At 52.8% G+C, this 19,811-nt stretch overlaps 1 protein-coding gene across 2 annotated transcripts in view; it reads right to left on the bottom strand.

The window, feature by feature from the left end:
- LOC308396871 (uncharacterized protein) overlaps positions 1-19,811 on the bottom strand; it is a 33,085-nt gene that overhangs the window by 12,459 nt on the left and 815 nt on the right. Inside the window, exons 2-3 of one of the 2 annotated variants that reach the window (XR_013971633.1) lie at positions 18,277-18,358; positions 9,230-9,347 (exon numbers count right to left, since the gene is read on the bottom strand). Coding sequence is in view for 1 of the 2 variants with exons in the window: in XM_080882505.1 (XP_080738631.1) it covers positions 10,710-15,230 (4,521 nt within the window). In the remaining variant the exon portion in view is untranslated. Of the gene's footprint in view, positions 1-9,229; positions 9,348-10,528; positions 15,240-18,276; positions 18,359-19,811 lie in introns of those variants that run through there. The other variant, XM_080882505.1, reaches the window with a different exon arrangement.

Genomic DNA, 19,811 nt, shown 5'->3' with positions numbered 1-19,811 from the left:
TCGCTTTCACACGATTCGCCTTTGCTGACCGAAGAGCGCTCAGTCGTTCTCGCGAAAGATCTTTTGTGATCTACCGAATACCAAAACCTAGCTTTTTTGGGGACGAGCATGCCGTCCGAGGCGCACCGTTGCCACCTGTGTATTTGCGTCTCGTACTGAGAATGGACAGCGCCGGCGTCGCGAACGGGAACCTGCGTGGGCTCATCGAGCCCAGACTCCCATCTGTATTTCAACTGAGATACTTTGAAACAAAAAGCCGACGGGTTGGTCTTAGACCAGGGTATAGGTCTGGCCCACAGTTCAGGTCCCCGTATCCCCTTAGGCACATTGTGGAATTCACAAAAACGCTTCAGTGAACGATCGCAGTAAATGTACACTCGGTCCAAGTCGTCGCCGGTTTCGGCGCCGTGCGATGCGTTGTCACAGTAGAGAGTCTCGACAGCTACATGCAGTCCGGCTTCTCTCTGTTGCCGTGAGAGCTGTACGCTTTTGCGATCCGCGTGCAACACTAGGTTACCGAAGCTGTTCACCCTCTCGGTTTCCACACCGTTAGCGAGCATCGCTTTCACGTCCGATCTCTCGGCGCACTGAGACGTACAAGATACGATGTAACTGCTTCTGCTGGACTTCAAAACATCCACCCCCGCGGGGAGGGTATGCGTCCACGGCTTGGTGCCACGCTCGGCTTCTGGTGTAAACACGGTCACGTTACGGGACCTAAACGGCCCCGCGGCTCTGGCGAACCAAGCCACAGAGCGTTGAATGTACGCGTAAACTCCCTGGCGAAAGCACCTAATCTCCAGTTCTTCGTGCACGGTCCCAGAAAGCATCACACGAGCCAAAGCGTGAACGAATTCCGCGGCTGAACAAACCTGCGCGTCAGAAAACAGAAGGCTAGACTCGACGGCCGTGTCGCCGGTGCCCAAAGGACGGGCGTACCATTCGTTCGAGTGTACTATCGTTACGAGGTGCGCCGCGGGAACCGTGGATCTTTCGTCGAACGCATCCAGCGCGTGGTTCGATACTGTACAGAGACCCGTGGACCACAGCTTTTCGGCAGGACAGGCCATCACGCGCGAACACAAGATGTCGAAGCCTCGCCACACGAGCGGGTCTTTGAGCCGAGCCATCTCGGAATGTAACTCGATGCGATCCAGCGCGCTGCCCTCGGATTGCAACGCTGCCACTCCGTTGCAAAAACGCTCAGGTGGCGCTCCGCATAGCCATCTGATAGCAGCAACACCTGAGTCCTTAGGTCCTACGCTGACTAGGCTCTGAGATACAGGATACTCGTTTTCCCAGTCGCGTTCCACACCGCCGCGGTCGCGGCGCTTGACAAAAGTCCATTGCGCGCATACGAGCGAAGACCACGCTCTTCGCTCCACACTAGATACCTCCAACGGGTCCCTGTAACCGTTCCGCATGAACATCTCGTCGAGGACGGCGTGTTTAGGCCTACGTCTTATGGGGTCTTGTATGACAGTAGGATCTGGCCAGTCGGGTGTCTCGTTTCTCAGTACGTCCGTCCTGTACTGCGAGCTACTGTCCACTATCACCGCGACCGATTCCAAGTGTTGCACCAAAGGACCCTCGCCTTTGAGGTAGAACAACGGCGACTCCGAGGCGAACGCCACGGTGTGGCCGTCCACAACAGTTATACCCGGGAACCGCTTGACATCTGAGGATTTCGTCGTCAGTCGCAGAAAACGCCACGCGCCCAAGCTAGTGGTGACTTTCCCCGGGAAAGCGTCGACCTGTTCAAATTCAAACACCGGTCCTAGGGTTCTGGAATACGCTGCCCGAAGCAGCTCTTCTTCGTCCCCGCGAGGCAATAGGCCGCAGCCGTTGTAGAATTCCGAGCAGAGCAAAGGCGTCGGGTTGCAACATCTCGCGAGTAGCGTGGCCAATCTGTGATCTTGGGCGCATAGGAAAGCGCCCACCGTGTTGGCTCGCAACATGCGAGAGTTTGTCTCGTCCGTGCCCCTGGTCCATACCGACGCCCCCCTGTGCCTACTCAGGATTATCAGTCTATACGAGGGAAGGCAGTTGACCCTGCAACTCTGAGCCAAATGACTAAGAAGCGCATACACTGGATGAAGCCGGCCTCTACCGTGCACCACGAATTCGTAATCGAGCACGATGTCCCCTACTTTCATGTCGGGCACGCAGGGATGCACCGATCTGTAGAAACACGTCAAACACGCACTGACGTCGAAGTTCCTTTTAGCGCCCGCCGTTTCGGTCACCCTGACGCAGTGTCCGAGTAACACGGCCTCGTCCAAACAGGCCTCGTACGCGCAACCGCACTCGCCCACGGATCTGTCGGCTCGGGCCATCGCGTGCCGTCCCGGTTGGGACTTACGGGACAGGTGGAGTTTGTATTCGGCTAGAGGAGACGATAGCAGCTCCTCTTCCTCAATCCTGTCGCGGTCCGAGTCCACGGCGACGTGGATCAAAGGGAAAAACTCACCGTCTCCTATGACGGCTTTCTCCTCGCGCACCCCCGGAGGTTTTCGTCTCTTAGCCGCCACGATCCATGACATCGTCTCTCGTCGACACGCCGACGGATCGTCGCATTCTTCCGTCTCTACGTCAAATAGACATTGTTCGTATTTCGCGTGCGCAGACTTGAATAGGCGTACGAGTCTTTGTTCCTCGTAGCCTCTGGCGGTGTCGCTGCATATAGCTTGTTCGATCCTGGACATCGTCACCTCCAGGCATTCCGATGCGGTCTGTTGCGCCCGCTCGTACGGGGATGACGGGGAATAATTTAGTTGAAAGAAGAAACCCGTTTGCTCCATCAACGGAGCCGGTAGGCCGTCGGCGCGACTCCCGTTGAGTTCGATCACACACAGGTCGTCGCTTAACACCGTGTCTTCACCCAGCCATTTGGGTCTTGGAACGACCCCCTTTGTCCGAGGTATGTGGAGCACAGCTCTCCCGCTCCCGTGCTTCTTGTGAAACACCCCACACGCTCTCAATATCTTTACGTTCAAAAGACCCAATGTGCGTACACCAACGGTCACACGTGCAAAGCACTTGCTGTCATCAACACCATGGCCAAATAACACACAGTGTCCCGTCGGAATCATGTGCGATCCAAATCTCAGCTTTGTTGTTGTCAAAGGCAGAACGCGATCCGACGCTCTGTCCTCATCGCGATCCGTTGCCCCCTGAGCGTGTTCGGCCGTTATAGCAGCAGCAGCAGTGGCAGCAGCAGTAGTAGTAGTAGTAGTAGTAGTAGTAGTAGTAGTAGTAGTAGTAGTAGTAGTAGTAGCGTCTCCGTTTTCTTTGCCTTCAAAGTACAGTGCTTCTTGTGCGTCGAGCAAACCTTGCTCTATGTCAGGTGCCATTGGTCTTTCGGTACCCGGCACATGCAGTCTCACGGTCGAAACCAAAGGCCTGGGGTTAGCGGATAGCATCTTGCGTAGTTTCATCAAGCTCCCGTGCGATTCCACCCTTAGTTCAAACGTACTGTCGGTAGGCAGGACAAACGAGTCGGATAACGACAGATAAGTCGCCGTGATAACTTTAGCTTCGTCTAACTCTACATTCCAGGCAAAGAGAAGACCAGTCGGAGTGTTTGACGACTCTGTGTTGTCGTTCAGAGTCAGGCCTCTGAACGCAAGAATTGAATACATGATAGCAATGCAACTGGGAATCTCCAATCGTTTCTGGGTTACAATTGACATAGAGCCTGGCAACAGGCACACCGCGTGGTCAAACGCATAACCGCGAAACCCACGGCGTGTTGTTGGTGCTACACGATTGGAAGGTGTAGCTGGGAACACGCGTAGCGTTGCCACTTTAGCCGATGTGCCGTTGGTACACGTGGGAGCGTCACCGCTCATCTGCGCAGTGGATATAGCAAGCGGAGGCACGCCCGGGACTCCTCTGCGTATCACAAACGAAGAGTAATTGCACGAAAACCATTCCGTTACACAACCCTCGGGTACGACAGAATCAGGGCAGTCTGCGGTCCGGTTCGTTTCCAAACAAGTGTCCTTGGGCACGACGATGACAGCGTCTCGTAGTATGTGTCTCAACACTACAACTAGCTCGTTTTCGGCTACGATCGAGAATCCCGCCGGCACCCTGACCATTTCCTCTAAACACATAAGGCCTCTCTGTACACTCGACGCATCCCCACGCCGACATTGATCGACGTGCCCTATGTTTGGCTTAACTAGGGTGTTGTCGGCAGCCCGCAACGGTTGTATGCTTCTCAGGTCCAAATCTCGTACTCCTTCTGGTATGTTGCACCGCAGCGTGAAAGCGCTCCCGAGCTCCGGATCGCCTAGGGCCAAAGCGCACAGTGTCCGAATTGTATCGGTTCGACAAGAGCTGTCAAACACCAAACACACCGACGTGTTCCACGAGGCCACCATCATATACAGACACACGCCGTCTGCGGTGTACACGAACTCAGAATCCATTTCCAATCCACGTATGTCTTTTTCCTTCACTGTGAAATACGCATCCCACGAGATACCGACAGACGGCTCGTGAAGGGACCGATGCGAGCCGTCACATAGGACCAGAGACAAAACCGCTCGATCGGCACGCTTCACAAACGCCGCATTGTCAAACAGGACTGTGCTCTCCTCAAAACGAGCGCATTCTTCACACGATAATTCTCTGGTTTCGTAAGGATCTGCAAAGTTGTGAAGTCGCACAATGCGCCCGCGGTCATCCGCCACGGTGTGGGTGCTGCGGGCCGTTCTCGCTTCGTACAGCAGCAATCCGTCGCTAGAGAGCACGGAGCTAGACGAGCGTATGTGTTTGCTGACATAGTCATCGTAAAATATTTTGCATCTAGTTAGAAACCTCGCCATCCAGATGGGATCTAGCTTAGGGTACACGGTGTTATTTGGTCCAAACAAATGTGACAACTCTTTGTCGACAAGCTGTAGCTTGCCTCGCTTTAGGCACGTGTACACATACGTTATGTATTTATCATGCATACGAGGCGGCCGTTTGTGGGGTCTGCCGTTGTGAATGATCACAGAGTTGTGTTTCCTGTCCTCCGGCAGGTTATCGCTACCATCATGACCGAACCTGGCGTCTCCGCTTCTCTTTGGAAGCGACATGCTGATTTCGACTACTCCGGGTCGCTGCGACCCTTGCTGTCTAGTGCAATTGATGCTGTGTTTCATAAATACAAATTGGCGGTTGAGGAAACTGCAGTGTCAATAACAGACGGACAATCGCCGGAATGCGAAGAGTCTATGACATTTAGCAACCAAGGGTCTGCTCATGATGTTGATGTTGGTGATGATTGTGATTATGATTATGATGACGATGATGATATGAGTTCAGCTGAATCACACGGGCAGCCAAACGCAAGCGGACCGTTTCTCAATTTTGATGACAGCGACAGCGACGTAACCATGACCATCTCGCCATCCGAACTGCATCATCAGCCGGACAAAAGTGTGGATCGGGACGTTGAGATCGCGTGGCAGCCTGCTAAGTGGCCACCAGCCGATTTACATAACACCTCTAGCTACCACAGAGAGCGCAAGTCAAACGACGAAGTAGCGTGCCACCGGTGTAAGGCCTACGATGCTCACTGCAAATCATCGGCTGAAAAGTACAGGAGGACGTTAGACAACTACACGAAAACCGTTTCAGAACTCATGGCGGGTTTCAAGAAAGTCTTGGAGAGATACCCCGAGCTCAAAGTAGACTGTAGCGATGAGCGTCTGTACTACATGGTGCAGGCGGCCTTAGGTCGCAATAACCTAGTTCGAGAAATGGTACGCTTATCCGCGACGAGAGCTGCCTGCTCGCCAAAGTCCTACGGCGAGTCTACGACGGCTGACATCGCCGCGGTACACGATGCCCTGAACATCTGCTACAACGACGCAGATGCGCTCAGGTTGATATTAGACAGATACGCTGATCTGTATGTGCGATACATACAAGTTTGGCGCGAAATGTGCGCGAAGGTGTCCAAAGACATCACGGTGATGGAACTGTTGAATTACACCGAGGGAAGACCCGGTGTTGAACACGGAGAACCCTGGTGTGAAGCCAGAGCGTACATACGCCGCATAATCGACAGGTCGAAGCGCCTGGCGCCGCGCTCTGTGGCTGATTACTGCGCTGAGAAACTGAACGCTCTGAACCTCAAATTGACACGCGTTCCCCGGGACCAGGGTGTTCACAAAGAGGATCTCGAAGTACTGCTGGAAGACATGCGACAGAGACTGGACCTGGATGCGAAACAATGCGCCTCGGATTCTCACATGTCTGACCTGTACTTGGACGTTCGGAGCGACCTCGCGGTACTAGACACGTTAGTTGGTGTGGGATCGCTCTCTGCCAAGACGCTGTTACACGAGAGACATTTGCTTGTGTGTCAGATACGCAAATTGGTGAAAACTCAGGGTTGCGTTCAATTCCACTGACCGAAATGCCGCAGTGGAAACGCGCCCTGTGAGTGGAAGTGCGAGCGGTACTGGAGATCACGTTACCGACATGTACTAATAACCCCTCTGTTGTATATGTGATTGTTTAAGGCAACGATATCATGGACAGTCAGTGTGACTACTTGGTGTTGGATATACCTAAAGGGCCAAAGGAGGATGATGATGATGTGGATTGTGAAGTATGCAAAGAACCGATACGACAAGGGTTTTACGAATGGAAAGGTGGGGCGATATGCGTGTCGTTGGACCAAGCCACAGCCGGAGCCATGGTACCCTACGTAGATGCGGGGATCAGCGAGCACGCTTCTGGTGAGGCAGTGGCGAAGTCATCCACCACGGCCGTGTGGTACGTGGCGGACAGCACTGTGGTTGAATTGAAAGGGGACATACATCTACAAGACATACCACCCAACGGCACCTGGTTGTCATCGCCCGAGGAATGCTTGCGTTCGATTCTACGGCTACGGGGCGCGTATTTGGCATGCATCGCTCTGCCCGAGCTTAACAGAATGGTGATAGAGCAGAAGAACGACGACGGATTGCTAGGCTTGATTCGCGACTACTTGGCGGACACTGACAATTTATCCTGGGCCGTGGATTTGTTCGGTGCGTTCGCATGCGATGCCATGCTGGCTCCCGTGCTGCATGTGATCTTGCGATCGAGCTGGGTGAAGGAACGCAAGGACACACTGGACACTAACAACGATCTCAAGTTAGGTTGGGCTCAAGAATTCTACGACTACAAATGCGTTGCCAAAGACGCCAGAGGATGCCCGATGTTCACGCATCTGCGTGATTGTGGAGACGCGTGCGGCAACGAGCACACGGCGATCACACGCCTCGTGCTCCGCTCAATGAGACTGTCGGGTTACACGCCTTGGTCCGCTGTGCATGCTGTCCGCGTAGCAGAGGTTGCTATAGCGAAGGTAAAGTGTCGACTGTGCAGAGCTCGTCTTCTGGCCTCCTGTGCGTTTCTAATAGAGTGTGCCGCCGTAGAAGCGTCTGGGGAAGGCGATTGGCTTGTGCGAAACGAAGCCGTGATAGAATTATGTTGGATCCTGTACGGCATAAACTTTGGAGAGCGCCCCGGGTCCGATGATGAAAACTTAAAAAACTGGGCCCTGGCTACGGTGGCGCATTCCGTGGGATACCATGTGTACAAGCCTCGAGAGCAACAGGACGCAGAGGCCCTGGTGGTTATGTTCGCAAACGACCACGTATCTACAAGAGCACGCGAGATGTCCGACGAATCGCCGCTGCCGCCGTCGTCGTCCAGTCAAGCGTACGAACCCGACCACGAGCTCGAGAGTAAAATACGCGCAAACGCTAGATACTCCATTGGCGAGAAGCTGTCGCGTCGCACAGATAAGGTAACGGAAGAGTTATACGCCGACATATCCACTGCAGTGGATGTGATGGACGTGGCTCCGATTGCCATGGAAGCCAGAGCGCAAGACCCGGAGGACGTGACTTTAGCCATTCTGTTGTGTTTCCCCAGAGTCGCGGAAACCGCGATAGATCAACTGACGTTCGAGCCGCCTGGGAGAAAATGCTACGCGACGGAGCTGTGGCCCGTGTTTGTGAATTCCACCAGGGCTTGTTACCAGTTATTTAGAGCGCTGGCCATTCCGGTCGCCCCGAGCCCGGCGTACTTACTTGAACTGTTGGCCAGGGGCTGGAGAGGCCTACCCGAACGCACGCTGCAACGGTTCCTGCCCATGACAGCGGGCCCGTGTTGGCACGTGGATCGCAAACACTACGACATTTACTTCTTAGGTCCACTGGGGAATCTCGTGTCGTTGGGGGTGATGACGGAGAGCGACAGAGGGGCGATCGTCGAAGCGCTTCACCGCGGACTCGTGCCCTGCTTTGCAGGTCGAGGCGATAGCTCGTGCGATCGCCTCTTGAGCTCGACTTTAACGCTGAGCTTTGCCGCGTGCGGGGTCACGGCGCTGTCTCGGTCTAGCCAGGCCGTCGCCTCGGCTCTTGCGTGCGACTTGGTCTGCGTTACTTCGGGAGGACTGTTATATTTCGCGGCTTGGTATCTCATGGTGTATCTATCGGCTATATACGCTCACCCGACGTTACGGAGCAAGTTGTTACAGTCGGGGTCCGACGCCGACAAGTGCCTGTGTCGCACGTTTGACATTTCCGACGCGGCCGACTCGGTCGTGGAGTACAGAAGCGGGGAAATGTCAAAGGCCACGCGCTTGGTGTTTCGGGACATGCTCGCCGAACACACCCGCCTCAGACTGGTGCAGCTTTACGTGCCCGAGATGCTGACACAGCTGCCTTACGTACGTCGCACGGCCCTGCTACCGGCAACCGTGAAGATGGCTATAGAAAGCAGAGACCGTTGGTTCGCCGAACATCACGGTCGAGCCAGTCGACGCGAGGCCGATGCTACTACGGGGCCTAAGTTCGAGTACCTGGGTAACATAGCGTACGGTCTTCACAGCAGCATTAAGGGCAAACTGAGCGCAGACACAATTAGACCCGTGGCGACGTCGCTGGTGGACGGCAACGTCCGAGACTTTGATTTGTGGTGCGATTCGCTATTCGTGTACAGTAGTAGTACGGACCACGGTGACACAGAAGAATCGCTCCGTGGCACACTGGAGGACGGTGACACTACTTTCACGGATGTTGCAGAATCAGTCGACGAGGGTCTCGTGTCGACACCGGACAAGCCGATCGACGAGACGACAAATTCAAATACAACCACCGGTGAGGAGACTACACATCAACACGATGTTGACGTCGAGGTGGACATGTTGACAATGGGTGTAGCTAACCTTAGTGTGTCCCAGGGCGTCGTACCAAGACAACACTGTGTATGCAAGGGACTTGTGGTCGACAGCGTCGAGAATCTGGGGTTTGACGAGGAGGACGCGTTCTTGGCGAAGCTGGCCCCTGCGAACAAAGAGGAGTACACAGTAAATGACGATCCCGTGATAAACAATCCCTGCATGACAAACATAGGTCGGACATCATACAGTGTACGGGGGTCCAAGGACCACCACGACGTGAACGCCGACAACATTTATCCATGGTTGATACAAGCGTTATGGGTGCTCACGACTAAACGGTCCCATGCTACTAGCGAGCCCAGGACACCAGAAACGCTCGCAGTTATGGTACATTTGATAGTGAAAAGACTCCCAAGTCAACACAGTACGCTTTCGGTGTGCAACGATATTGTGCAACTGCGTGAAATCTGCGACAGAGAGCGTGAGTTTGTCCCTATAACGGCTATAGTCGGAGGTATGTTTGGGCTGAACATCCAAGTGATCGCGCACGGAAGCGAATACAACGTGTTCAATCAGCACTATGTAAACCGGCCCCACGGTGCGTTGCATTTGACCCGGCGCGGTTGGTGTGTCATCAGCGATCGACCTACACCACGGAGATCGATACCCGTGGGTGACACCTTGAATGAATATCTTCGCTTGAATGACGTTGCAGTGAAACCGGTGAAAGGCGACGGGTACTGTGGATTTCACACCGCTTCGGTGTTATTGGACCGGGGGCAAGAATGTTCATTCGAGGCACGAGACATATTGGTACGAAAAACGGCGGCTCATATCTTTGCGCAAAGAGCGAAGAACCGAGAATTTACAGTGTACCTTAACGACAATAAAGTCGACGGTGAAAACGCTTTGTACACTCTGCTTATGACACCGGAGAGATGGCTTTCGGTGGAAGAAGTACATTTCATCTTATTAGCCCACGGGAAAAACTCTCTGTTCATAACAAAGAACTCATACCCTCTGTACAGCGATGAACATGTTTATTTCCACATTGACAATAATCATTTCCAACCTATTATTAGGGCAACAATGCCCTGAGCGGTCCTTGAATGTACAATAAAAAAAACCAAGCACTCGTAGACATACAGCAAATGTAATCTGTGTGTGTATAATAAAGAACCCTTGCCCTATGTACAGAGATGAACATGTTCATTTTCACATTGACAAGAATAAAAATCACTTGTGGATATATATATATATATATATATATAGCAAATGAAACCCAGTGCAGCAGGGATTAGTTGTGGCACTCATTAAAGCATTAAAGCAAACACACAGGCATGCACGCGCATAAATTGGCATTCATATATACATGTACTGGTCAAAGTGAACAGGGAGACAAATATCAGTCGTAATAAACACTGTGAGGCACTCATTAAAGCATTAAAGCAAACACACAGGCGTGCACGCGCATAAATTGGCATTCATATATACATGTACTGGTCAAAGTGAACAGGGAGACAAATCAGTCGTAATAAACACTGTGACGTGTGTTCATATAGTCAACACCGCAGTTCAATGCGTGCACGTAGCTATGATTGCGCTCAGTGTCAGGGACGGGCGATGCGGGTTGGGGAGGTTGCTCTGTTTCGAGGGAAGGTGGTGTTCGTGGTAGCGACACGGCATCTGCTCTCTGGCGGGGTGCTCGTGCTTGTGACACGGCTGGGGTCGGTGTAGAAATTGACCTGCGGGGTGCTCTGCTTTTGGATGGTCTTGGCACAGGAAGCTGTCTTTGAGCAGGAGCGGTTTCGTTGGGCTCACGTGCAGGAATCCTCGTTGTGGTCGAAGAACGACGCCGTGTGGTCAAAGAAGAATGTTGTTTATTTTTCGATGAACGTTGTGGGATCAACGTAGGCAGTGGCAGAGCGTCCGCTGCCTGTACCGGTTCGACTATTATGACCTTGTTCCACTTGACGTACTGATTGTGTATTTGCACATGAAACGGCGCAAACGGTGCAGACCGGCAGTTTGCCGTCGGTACAGTGAAAGGCTGATATGTTTCGCATTCACCCAGGAGAGACAATATGTGCACGTCCCGCACGTCTTGCTGTGTTAACTGCTCATACATACTATAGAAAACCTCTATGTCGCCATCGGGAACGTCGTTTTCGTAATCGTCGGGCAGGTTTTCCCACTGAGGTACAAATCGGTCGAGGTCTAACGTTCTGAGCGTGTCGGTGATGGCACGCACACCACCCGGCACTGGCGCAATGGGACTGTCAAAGTCCTCTTTCGCGTTCTTGCGCACGCAGACCTGCGAAATCAGTTTGGACGTGATGTGATCGAGCAGACATGCCAGCAAATCCACTTTGAAGCACGCGCCGTCTCTCCATATCCTACCAGGGTGTAGTCTCAACAGGGGAAACCCGAGTATACTCATTGTGAGGATTTGTGCTTTGATAAGACAAGTGGTGACGTGGTACGCCAGCGTACACTTTTGGCTGTCGGTCATATTTGCCAATCCGTCTGGACTCCCTAAATTCCATTCGCCCACATGCTCCCCGACAAAGGCCCCGGTGACGCCTGTGTCCGTGAAGGGCATCTTCATGAGATGCAAGGCGAATGTCCTTGCCACAAACGGGTGTATCTGCAACCGCGTGTGCATGTCCAGTACAGTCTCCAATAACTCTGCGTCTTCGGAGAAAATCCTGTGGATCAAAAGCCCGGCGACGTTCTGTGTAGTCAGTACGTGGCCCAAGTACAAGGCTTCTGTGCTCTTGATGTCGAGAATGGAATCTATTCTCATGCCGATCGGGAATTCGTTGACGTGTAGACACACGTAGCGAAACCCCCGCTCGGGTGGCTTCGATAGATCTACTGCGTAGTATACCCTAGCGCCCGTCTTGCAGTTTATTGTCACCGATGGTATATCCGATCGTGTGTAGGTGAATTCCTTCGGACGGGTAAATTTTCTCGTCAGTCTAGAACATACGTATATGCCCATAATGTAGTTCGAGTTGATATCCTCGACAGCTGTTCTGTAAACATCGGACGCCTGCTGAGCGTTGGCATCGCAACCGTGCGTGCAAACGACTTTCTCTAAGCCCACGGTGGGGTTGGTTTGAGGCGTGTCGGGGGTTTTCCTTAGCATTAGCTTAGTGGCATAGCCTTTGTGTTTCTGGATCTCGAAGGCTGTCGTGAAAGCCATTGTGAAGTAGGGCGAGTGCGTCGTCCCGTAGCGTGCATCGTTCAGGTGACTGTACTGCACTCCGTTAGACCTCCATTTTGGCACTTTATCTAAGAACCTCAGATCGGCTTCGGTTGTAGCACGCAGTACTTCTGGCTCGTCCGATGTGTATTCGCTTGGGTACAGGACACTGTCAGGTAGTTCGATCGCCGATGCGTCGTCTGTCGGCAGTGGATTTCTTTGGGCGCGCCGTGCACTGTCACCGCTCACAGGGCTCTCGAGTCGGACGTCATGTACGGCCTGGGTTGGCTGGTCGTCTCCATGACTCGGACCCGCTGGCGTGTCATCGCAACCACCCATCTGCTCACACTGTGGCGCCACCGTTTGCTTCTTGCGTTTGTCTGTGTTACTCAAAGCCAATATGTCACAGTCTTCGCCATTTCTAACATGCATTTTGTCGGCCGCTACATTGGGAAACAAGCTCGAGATCATGGTGTTGACATCAAAAGAGGTTACATCGTAGGGGTCTACCTCCTCGCCGTCTACCTCCTCGCTGTCTACCTCCTCGCCGTCTACCTCCTCGCCGTCTACCTCCATGTTCAGCATTGGAGCAACGATGTCGTAGGAATGATTTGTGGCGTTGTGCAGCATCAGCGTGGAAGCGTCTATAGTATCGAGATCCTCGATGTGTGCCATCAGCGGATATCCAGCGTTTAAATCATCGACGTCCGCCAGCGAGGTCCCAGTGTCGAACAAGCGGCTGTCGAATGAAAAGCTGATGGAATGGCATGGCTCACTCGGGACAACGTTGTCCCCTATACTTGGAAATGTGATGTTGTGGGTGTCGTTGTTATGGGGAAAGTTCATTAGCTCTATGATGATGGGCTCATCGGTGTGCATTTCAACATAAGACATTTTAGGTCGAGCGCTGCCGTTGTCCTGCGGATCGCTGCCGCTGTCAGGAGCCAAGGGCCTCTTACCGGGTCCGTGGTAGGCATTATTACTAGCTTGGCTACGACGGAATTCATGTCGGCGTATTATCATGTCGTTGGGCATAGACACACACATAGCATTCACTGTGAGTGCACTTGCCAGTCCTCTGAAACATTCTAGCACTCTTGTGCCAGGCCTGTGGATCGGCGCGGTGAGAGATCCTTCAGATGACACGGTTTGCTTCGGTGGTATCTCGATGACGGTGACGCGGACAGGTTCGGTCAGGCCGATCTCCGACAGCCGATCTCTCATAACGCTGTCGTCCGTCACGCTGTCGCCCAGCCAGACATAGCCGCGGTCCACTATCGACATGCATCGGACGCCAAACGATTCGGGTTGTAACGCGTCCCAAGTGCTCAGATCACGGAAGCCTTCTTTACACAAGAGTAAGAACTGCGACTCGATAGTATCGGCACTGTCCGACGCGTCACTACTCCACCAACTGTCCACTGCACTCTCGACATCACCGGTGAGGGGTAGCAATATCTGCACCATTATCCCACAACAGGCCTTCCTCAGGCTCGTCTCGTCCGCCGCACTGTTTACTGCCCTGTACATCTTATTCATACAGACATAGGGTAATAGAGACACGACGTCCCACGTGCGCGTGTTCACTAGCAACGTCTTGATCAAGTCTCGGTGGGTAGCATACAGTTGCCTGGGAGGCACTGTGTTTTTCTCGTAGATATCTCTGAAGCAGCCCAACACGCCCGCGGCAACCCTGTGCCTGGTCACGGGTAGAATGGGATTGTCGTTACAGCGTTCCGGCGACAGCCACGACTCGAGAGGAATCCAGATCTCGTGTAGTGATACAATTGCACGCAGCGACAGCACGGTGCAGTCCACAGACTCCTCCAACACCAGCGAGTCCAGCCTGGGGGCGAGCGGTTTGCAACACGGCAGCGACATACCTAAGGACTCCCAATCTCTGGTGTTGTACGTTGTCACAGTGGCGTCCAAGACTGTATTGATGTGAAGCTTAGGCACGGGTGTCTGTAGCGAATACACGACAGAGTTGTCGTTTGCACGTGCGACGCTTTGTAATGTCGGAGACGAACATAGCGGAGCGTTGTACGCGTCGTCCTCGCACCACACGTCGCGGCATATGCACGCACTCTTGACAAACGAGTAGAGGGGCTCCGGTGTTCTATCTGCAAATTTGTCGTGTACAGGGTTCCACGTGCCGTGGGTTGTGGTGTTGGGCATTTCAAGATAATAAGGGATCTTGAGATTCAGTACCTTAGAGCTTTGTCGGTTCGTGTATCTCCACCACAGCTTTAGGAAAGTGATATCCTTATTCTGTCTATCGTGAAAGGTCAATGGCGTCTCTCCGTGCCCGTACTTGCTGTAGATGACAAGCACCAGTTCCTGCCTGCTCGCCTGATCGCTGTGTAACACGTGTCGTTTGTTCTTCACTGACCCCAGAAACAACATCACAAAATATGGCGTGTGGTACACAGCTAAGTGTTCCAAGTGTTTCAGAGACAACTGTTCCAAATCCGACATCTCACACCACGGTCTTCTGTTCTCGATCCCGTAGGCGACGGTTCCGTCGGCGGTCGGGGCCATTGTCACGCCATTGCACAATGCGCATCGATTGTCAGTGGCTACCCCGGGAAAAAACACACTCAATTTAAGTTGACATTGATGAGTGCGACACGGTTTGTCTTTATGAATGTAGCAGAAATCACGATACTGTCCATGGTCATGGCCGCTGACCGCGGCGATGTATGACTCCTGGTAATAGTACAGATGGTTGAGAGCGTCTTGGGTCGTTTCGAAAGTCACGTCGTTGTGCAAGGCTCCAGAATGCAGCGCTTTGGCAATGCGCTTCCACTCTGTAACACCATAATCCTGTTGAGCCATGACACTGTCCTGAAATACAAAGCATGAAACAGTATGGACTAGATGATAGTGTGCTTTATAAATAGTGTATAGTGCTACCCCAGTCTTTGCCTGATGGTGTACTACCTCAGTCTTTGTCTGATGGTAGCCCCAGCAGTGGCAATTTATTCACACACACACACACACACACACACACACACACACACACACACACACACACACACAAATTTCCAAACGAAGGAGACAGCTTAGAGTATCGCACAATACGACGATCAAAGCCTGAACATGTTAAGCGAAGTGTCTGCGTCTGGTACAGTGTGACACAACATCATCTTGTACTGAGCGGTCTCCCAGTGGTAATACAGTGTGTGCTGAACGGCAAGGCCTTGACAGTCAGCGGCGTCTGTTTTGAGTGTCCATTCGATCAAGTCTGCCTTCATCTCATCTGTTATGTTCACGTCTGCGTATCTATCGCCACAAGTGTAAGGCGTTGGATGGCACGAACCCATTGAGGGTAACGTGTACCAGACGTCGAGCGGTTTACCTTGACAAGGCGAGCCCATCCTGCTTCTAGGGCCCGTAACGTGGCCGATTGCGGCCGTAGCTGTGGCTAAATCGCCGGTGAAATGTGTGTGTGTGAAAAACGACATGCCGGCGCGAGGAGGCTGCGGTAAAACGCCGGTGAATGTGTCCATGTCCACTAGTATATACCGGACTCCGAGAGTTTCGGCAGTGTAGTCTACCATCTGCACGTCCGAGGGCAATTCGTTGGAGTGGCCAAAGAGCCAACTCAACACTTTGCATTCTGTGTTCTGTACATCGCCGTTGTGGTTAGACCATAAGATGGCTTTCATGCCTTTGATCCTGGGTATGGCGTGGACGCATCTCGTTCTGGTGTCGAACGCCTTCCACCGTAGGTCTAACACATACATCCTCTCTGTCCTGATGGCCACTTCGTAACGCTCGGAGGCTGACATGTATCCGGGTGGATGCACCGACTCCACGATACCCAACGCTGCGGCCTCTCCGAATATCCTATTGCCGTACTCGGGCGTGAGCCTACTCTGTTTGCGCGTCACAATGTACATGGCGCTGTAGTTATCGCAGCCCGGGAACATGTCAATCGTTATGGCGTTTGGCAGCTCGGGGTCGACGGCTGTTCGGTTAAGGTTGAATTGTTCAATCACAGCTACGGGTCTGTCCACTGTGCAGCCAAAGTGCGTAGGCCTTCTTCTGTACACGTAAAGCCCCGGAGGCAGCCACTTGGATCTCTGTATCTGATACACAACCACAGCGTCGCAACACTTGGTGTAGTCCGTGCTGCGATGGTTCAATATCCATCTGTACGCTGTGACGACTTGGCTCATCTCGAAGGCCCATAGCGGCCTGCCTCCGGATCGCGCTCGATATGCTGCTGCTCTCGCGGAGACCCGGTCGTGTCTCACGTGATCGACTCGTCGCACTATATCACCGGCTTTGCCGTCTGTACGCTGATCACAAGGACAGCGTACCTTTGCCGAACCGGAGGTCCGCTGCAGCAGTACGTGTACGCTGTGAGCAAAGTTGAACCTGTGATCTGAACACGGGGCCACCGACATCATTTCAGTCAGACGGAAGCCTTCCGCCCCGGGGACGTAGACCATGTCATCTATCACAGGCATGGGCTCCAGCGACAGTGCTTTGAATAGAGCACAGCAAAGCCCTCGGTTCGCCATCGAAAACGCTTCGTTGTCCGCGACTCGGGTTCCAGAAGAGCTGCTGAGAGATTGCGAGACGAAACGCAAAGACGCTCTGGTCAGGTCTGTGTGCAAAGCTACGAACCTGTACAGGCGCGTATCTACGACGAGCTACAAAGACACGCGGAGCGGCCGACTGGGTAAACCCGGACACAAAAAACACAACAGCAATGACTCGAAGTGCCTAGTGTGTCGGGTGACCTTGGTGAAAAGCAGCAAAGACAGACACAGAGCAGGCGTCAAGCTTCGGTGTCCCTGCAACGTGAGAGTTTGCAGCATGTGTTTAAGAGGCAATCCTACATGGTACTTAAGTCAGCCGCACTTCACGTCGTGTGAGGTCATGTCACGCTTTGTGTGCGGGATATGCTCGACCTTTCAGGATGCTGTGGAAAAAGTGTGCTGTCTTTGGCTCTGTGCCGGATGCTCGGCCGGGCGTAGCGCGGGCGAGCCTTGTGTCAAATGTTCACGAGAGACTACACGCGGCAAGCGTCGTGAAATGTGCACGTTGTGGCCAAAGACGAGATCTGAGGCGGACTGCCCGGCGGATGACACACGGCGCGTTTGCGACGTGAGCAAAGTGGACCGTTATAGACAGGAGATCAGACATCGTGTACTGCGCAAAGTGTCGCAAAGCAGACACATTTCTCCATCTGACATCAAAGTATTGTTTCATGACACGCACGCCGCGTCCGAGCCGTGTGCGTGTGATTCCACTCAGGGATCGGCTCTGTGCACAAGCTGCACTCCGGTGCTGACCATAATGGAACTGCTGGCTAAGAACCCCAAGCCCCTGATGGCGTCTCTCGCAGAGAGAGCTATACCGGGTAGAGCCCTCGTTCGACACACGTACAATAGAGACCTGTTACTGCAAATGTTAAACGATCAACGTTTGCCATTTTGTTCAAACGCACATAACTGCAAAGGCATGCTGGTCAGCGCAGCCGACGGCAAACGCCGGCCGCTGAGAGCGTTGATATCACCTCAAGCGTACGCCGACGTCGCGAGGTGTGACAACGACACCGCGAACACATATGGAGCAAGCCCTACGGCTTGCATATTGTGTTTGCTGTTCAACCAGTCGAGCTCTGTGTCACGCATGCTGAGCTCAGAATCACTGTACCTAGAGCCACCGCCAGCTGGACCCGTGTACTATTTCAACATAAAGTTGTCACCTGACCTTGGAATACCACAAGTCGACATTGGAGAATATCACAATTACACAGTGTGCTTTAAAGGCACGGCGTGCTGCTTCAAACCTACATTCTATTACAACTGGAGAGATGTGTTGGCTGCATTACGGATTGACAACGTGGGAAAGGTAACACTCTTACCTGTGTGTTGAACGAAGTGAAGCTCGACGGAATCCTGGGCTTGAACTGGTGTGAACTGGTGTGAACTGGACGAAGCGGTCTCCTGTGTGTGTATTCGAGAAAAAAATCACAATCAATTACACGGTCTGCTTCAACACTAGGTTTACTAACCTGCGCAAATTTGCGTAACTTCCCTAAACCCAACACCCCCTAGAATTACTGGCTTTTTTATTTTCTGGTGCAAGTCCCGAAGTGTTAATCACCCATGCTGAGATTTTCACAGGTCGTCAGCTTGTTTCTCCTCCGGTTTTTTGTTGTGAAAACCACCCATTATCCTTGAGGCCTGGCACATTTACATTTGCTCACTCGGAGTTGCTCAGATCCAAGGCAGGCCAAACCTCTGTGTTAAAACTTTCAGAAATGCCTGCCGTATCTATATGCCACACATCGACTGACCTGTACATATAAAAGACACACATTCACACCTTCCTCGACTCTCAGCACAGATCTTCCATTGTGTCATGCAGGTGCAAGAGAACATGTCAGAAATTCACCTGTGCCAAATGCAGGGATGATGGATACTGGGTCTGCAAACGCTGTAAAGTCTGAAACACTTGGAAATAAAACAGACGTGTGTACCCGTATATTGTGAATGTGTGTCTTTTGCATGTAGGTTGTAACACAGACGTTTGGCCTGCCTTGGATCTGAGTAAACAAATGCCAATGTTACACACACACACACACACACACACACACACACACACACACACACAGCAAATCTGGTCCTCGCCGACCCACAGCACGGTCCTCGCCGACCCACAACACGGTTCTCGCCGACCCACAGCCGTGTTGCCGATGAAGAATATAAAGCCAGCTGCTGACTTGTGTGAGTGCTGCTATTGTTCTGAAACCATGGGCACGAAGGTCGCGGTACCTGTCAAGACATACGATGGTGATGTGTTCCTCGTTAAAGTATGCCCGAGAGGTACGGGTTGCAATACTCCTATAGATGACATTAACGTCAAGGGACGCGTGGAGCTTGGAATCCACCTCGACCTCTGTAAATCGGAAGCCTACCCATGTTCACTCGGGTGTGACCTCACCTCATTGCCGACCGACATTGTAGTGTCCACATGCAGTGGGAGTGTGCGTTTGGGAGACACGTACCACATTACGGCAAAAGGCGACGTTGTGGTGAACGACAACCTGGACTCGCTTGCAAAAGGCCCAGCTAAACGTGATGAACTGCGAGTGCACCTTAACAAGGACGAACGCTCCTGTGTCGTCTACACTGCCGGCGCGGACCCCGATCGGCGCGACCACGGCGTATGCATTATCGCCTCTAACTTCATAGAACCGAATGGTAGATTGGTGGCCGAAGAACTAGAGGTGATGGAAAGGCCTGGGTACACGAAACTCGAACCACAGACTGGGGTGAACAATGAGGTAGATGGCTCCATGATAGTGGACTTTTACATACGCCCCATCGCCCCGGATTTACAATATGACAAGTTTTGGTTTTCTCTTAACCCTGTGAGCGAACAATGGTTTCAACC

The sequence above is a fragment of the Rhamphochromis sp. 'chilingali' genome, assembly GCF_963969265.1.
Source record: "Rhamphochromis sp. 'chilingali' genome assembly, chromosome: 5".
In the NCBI taxonomy this organism is placed as follows: Eukaryota; Metazoa; Chordata; class Actinopteri; order Cichliformes; family Cichlidae; genus Rhamphochromis; species Rhamphochromis sp. 'chilingali'.
This window is presented reverse-complemented; position numbering and strand designations above follow the sequence as displayed.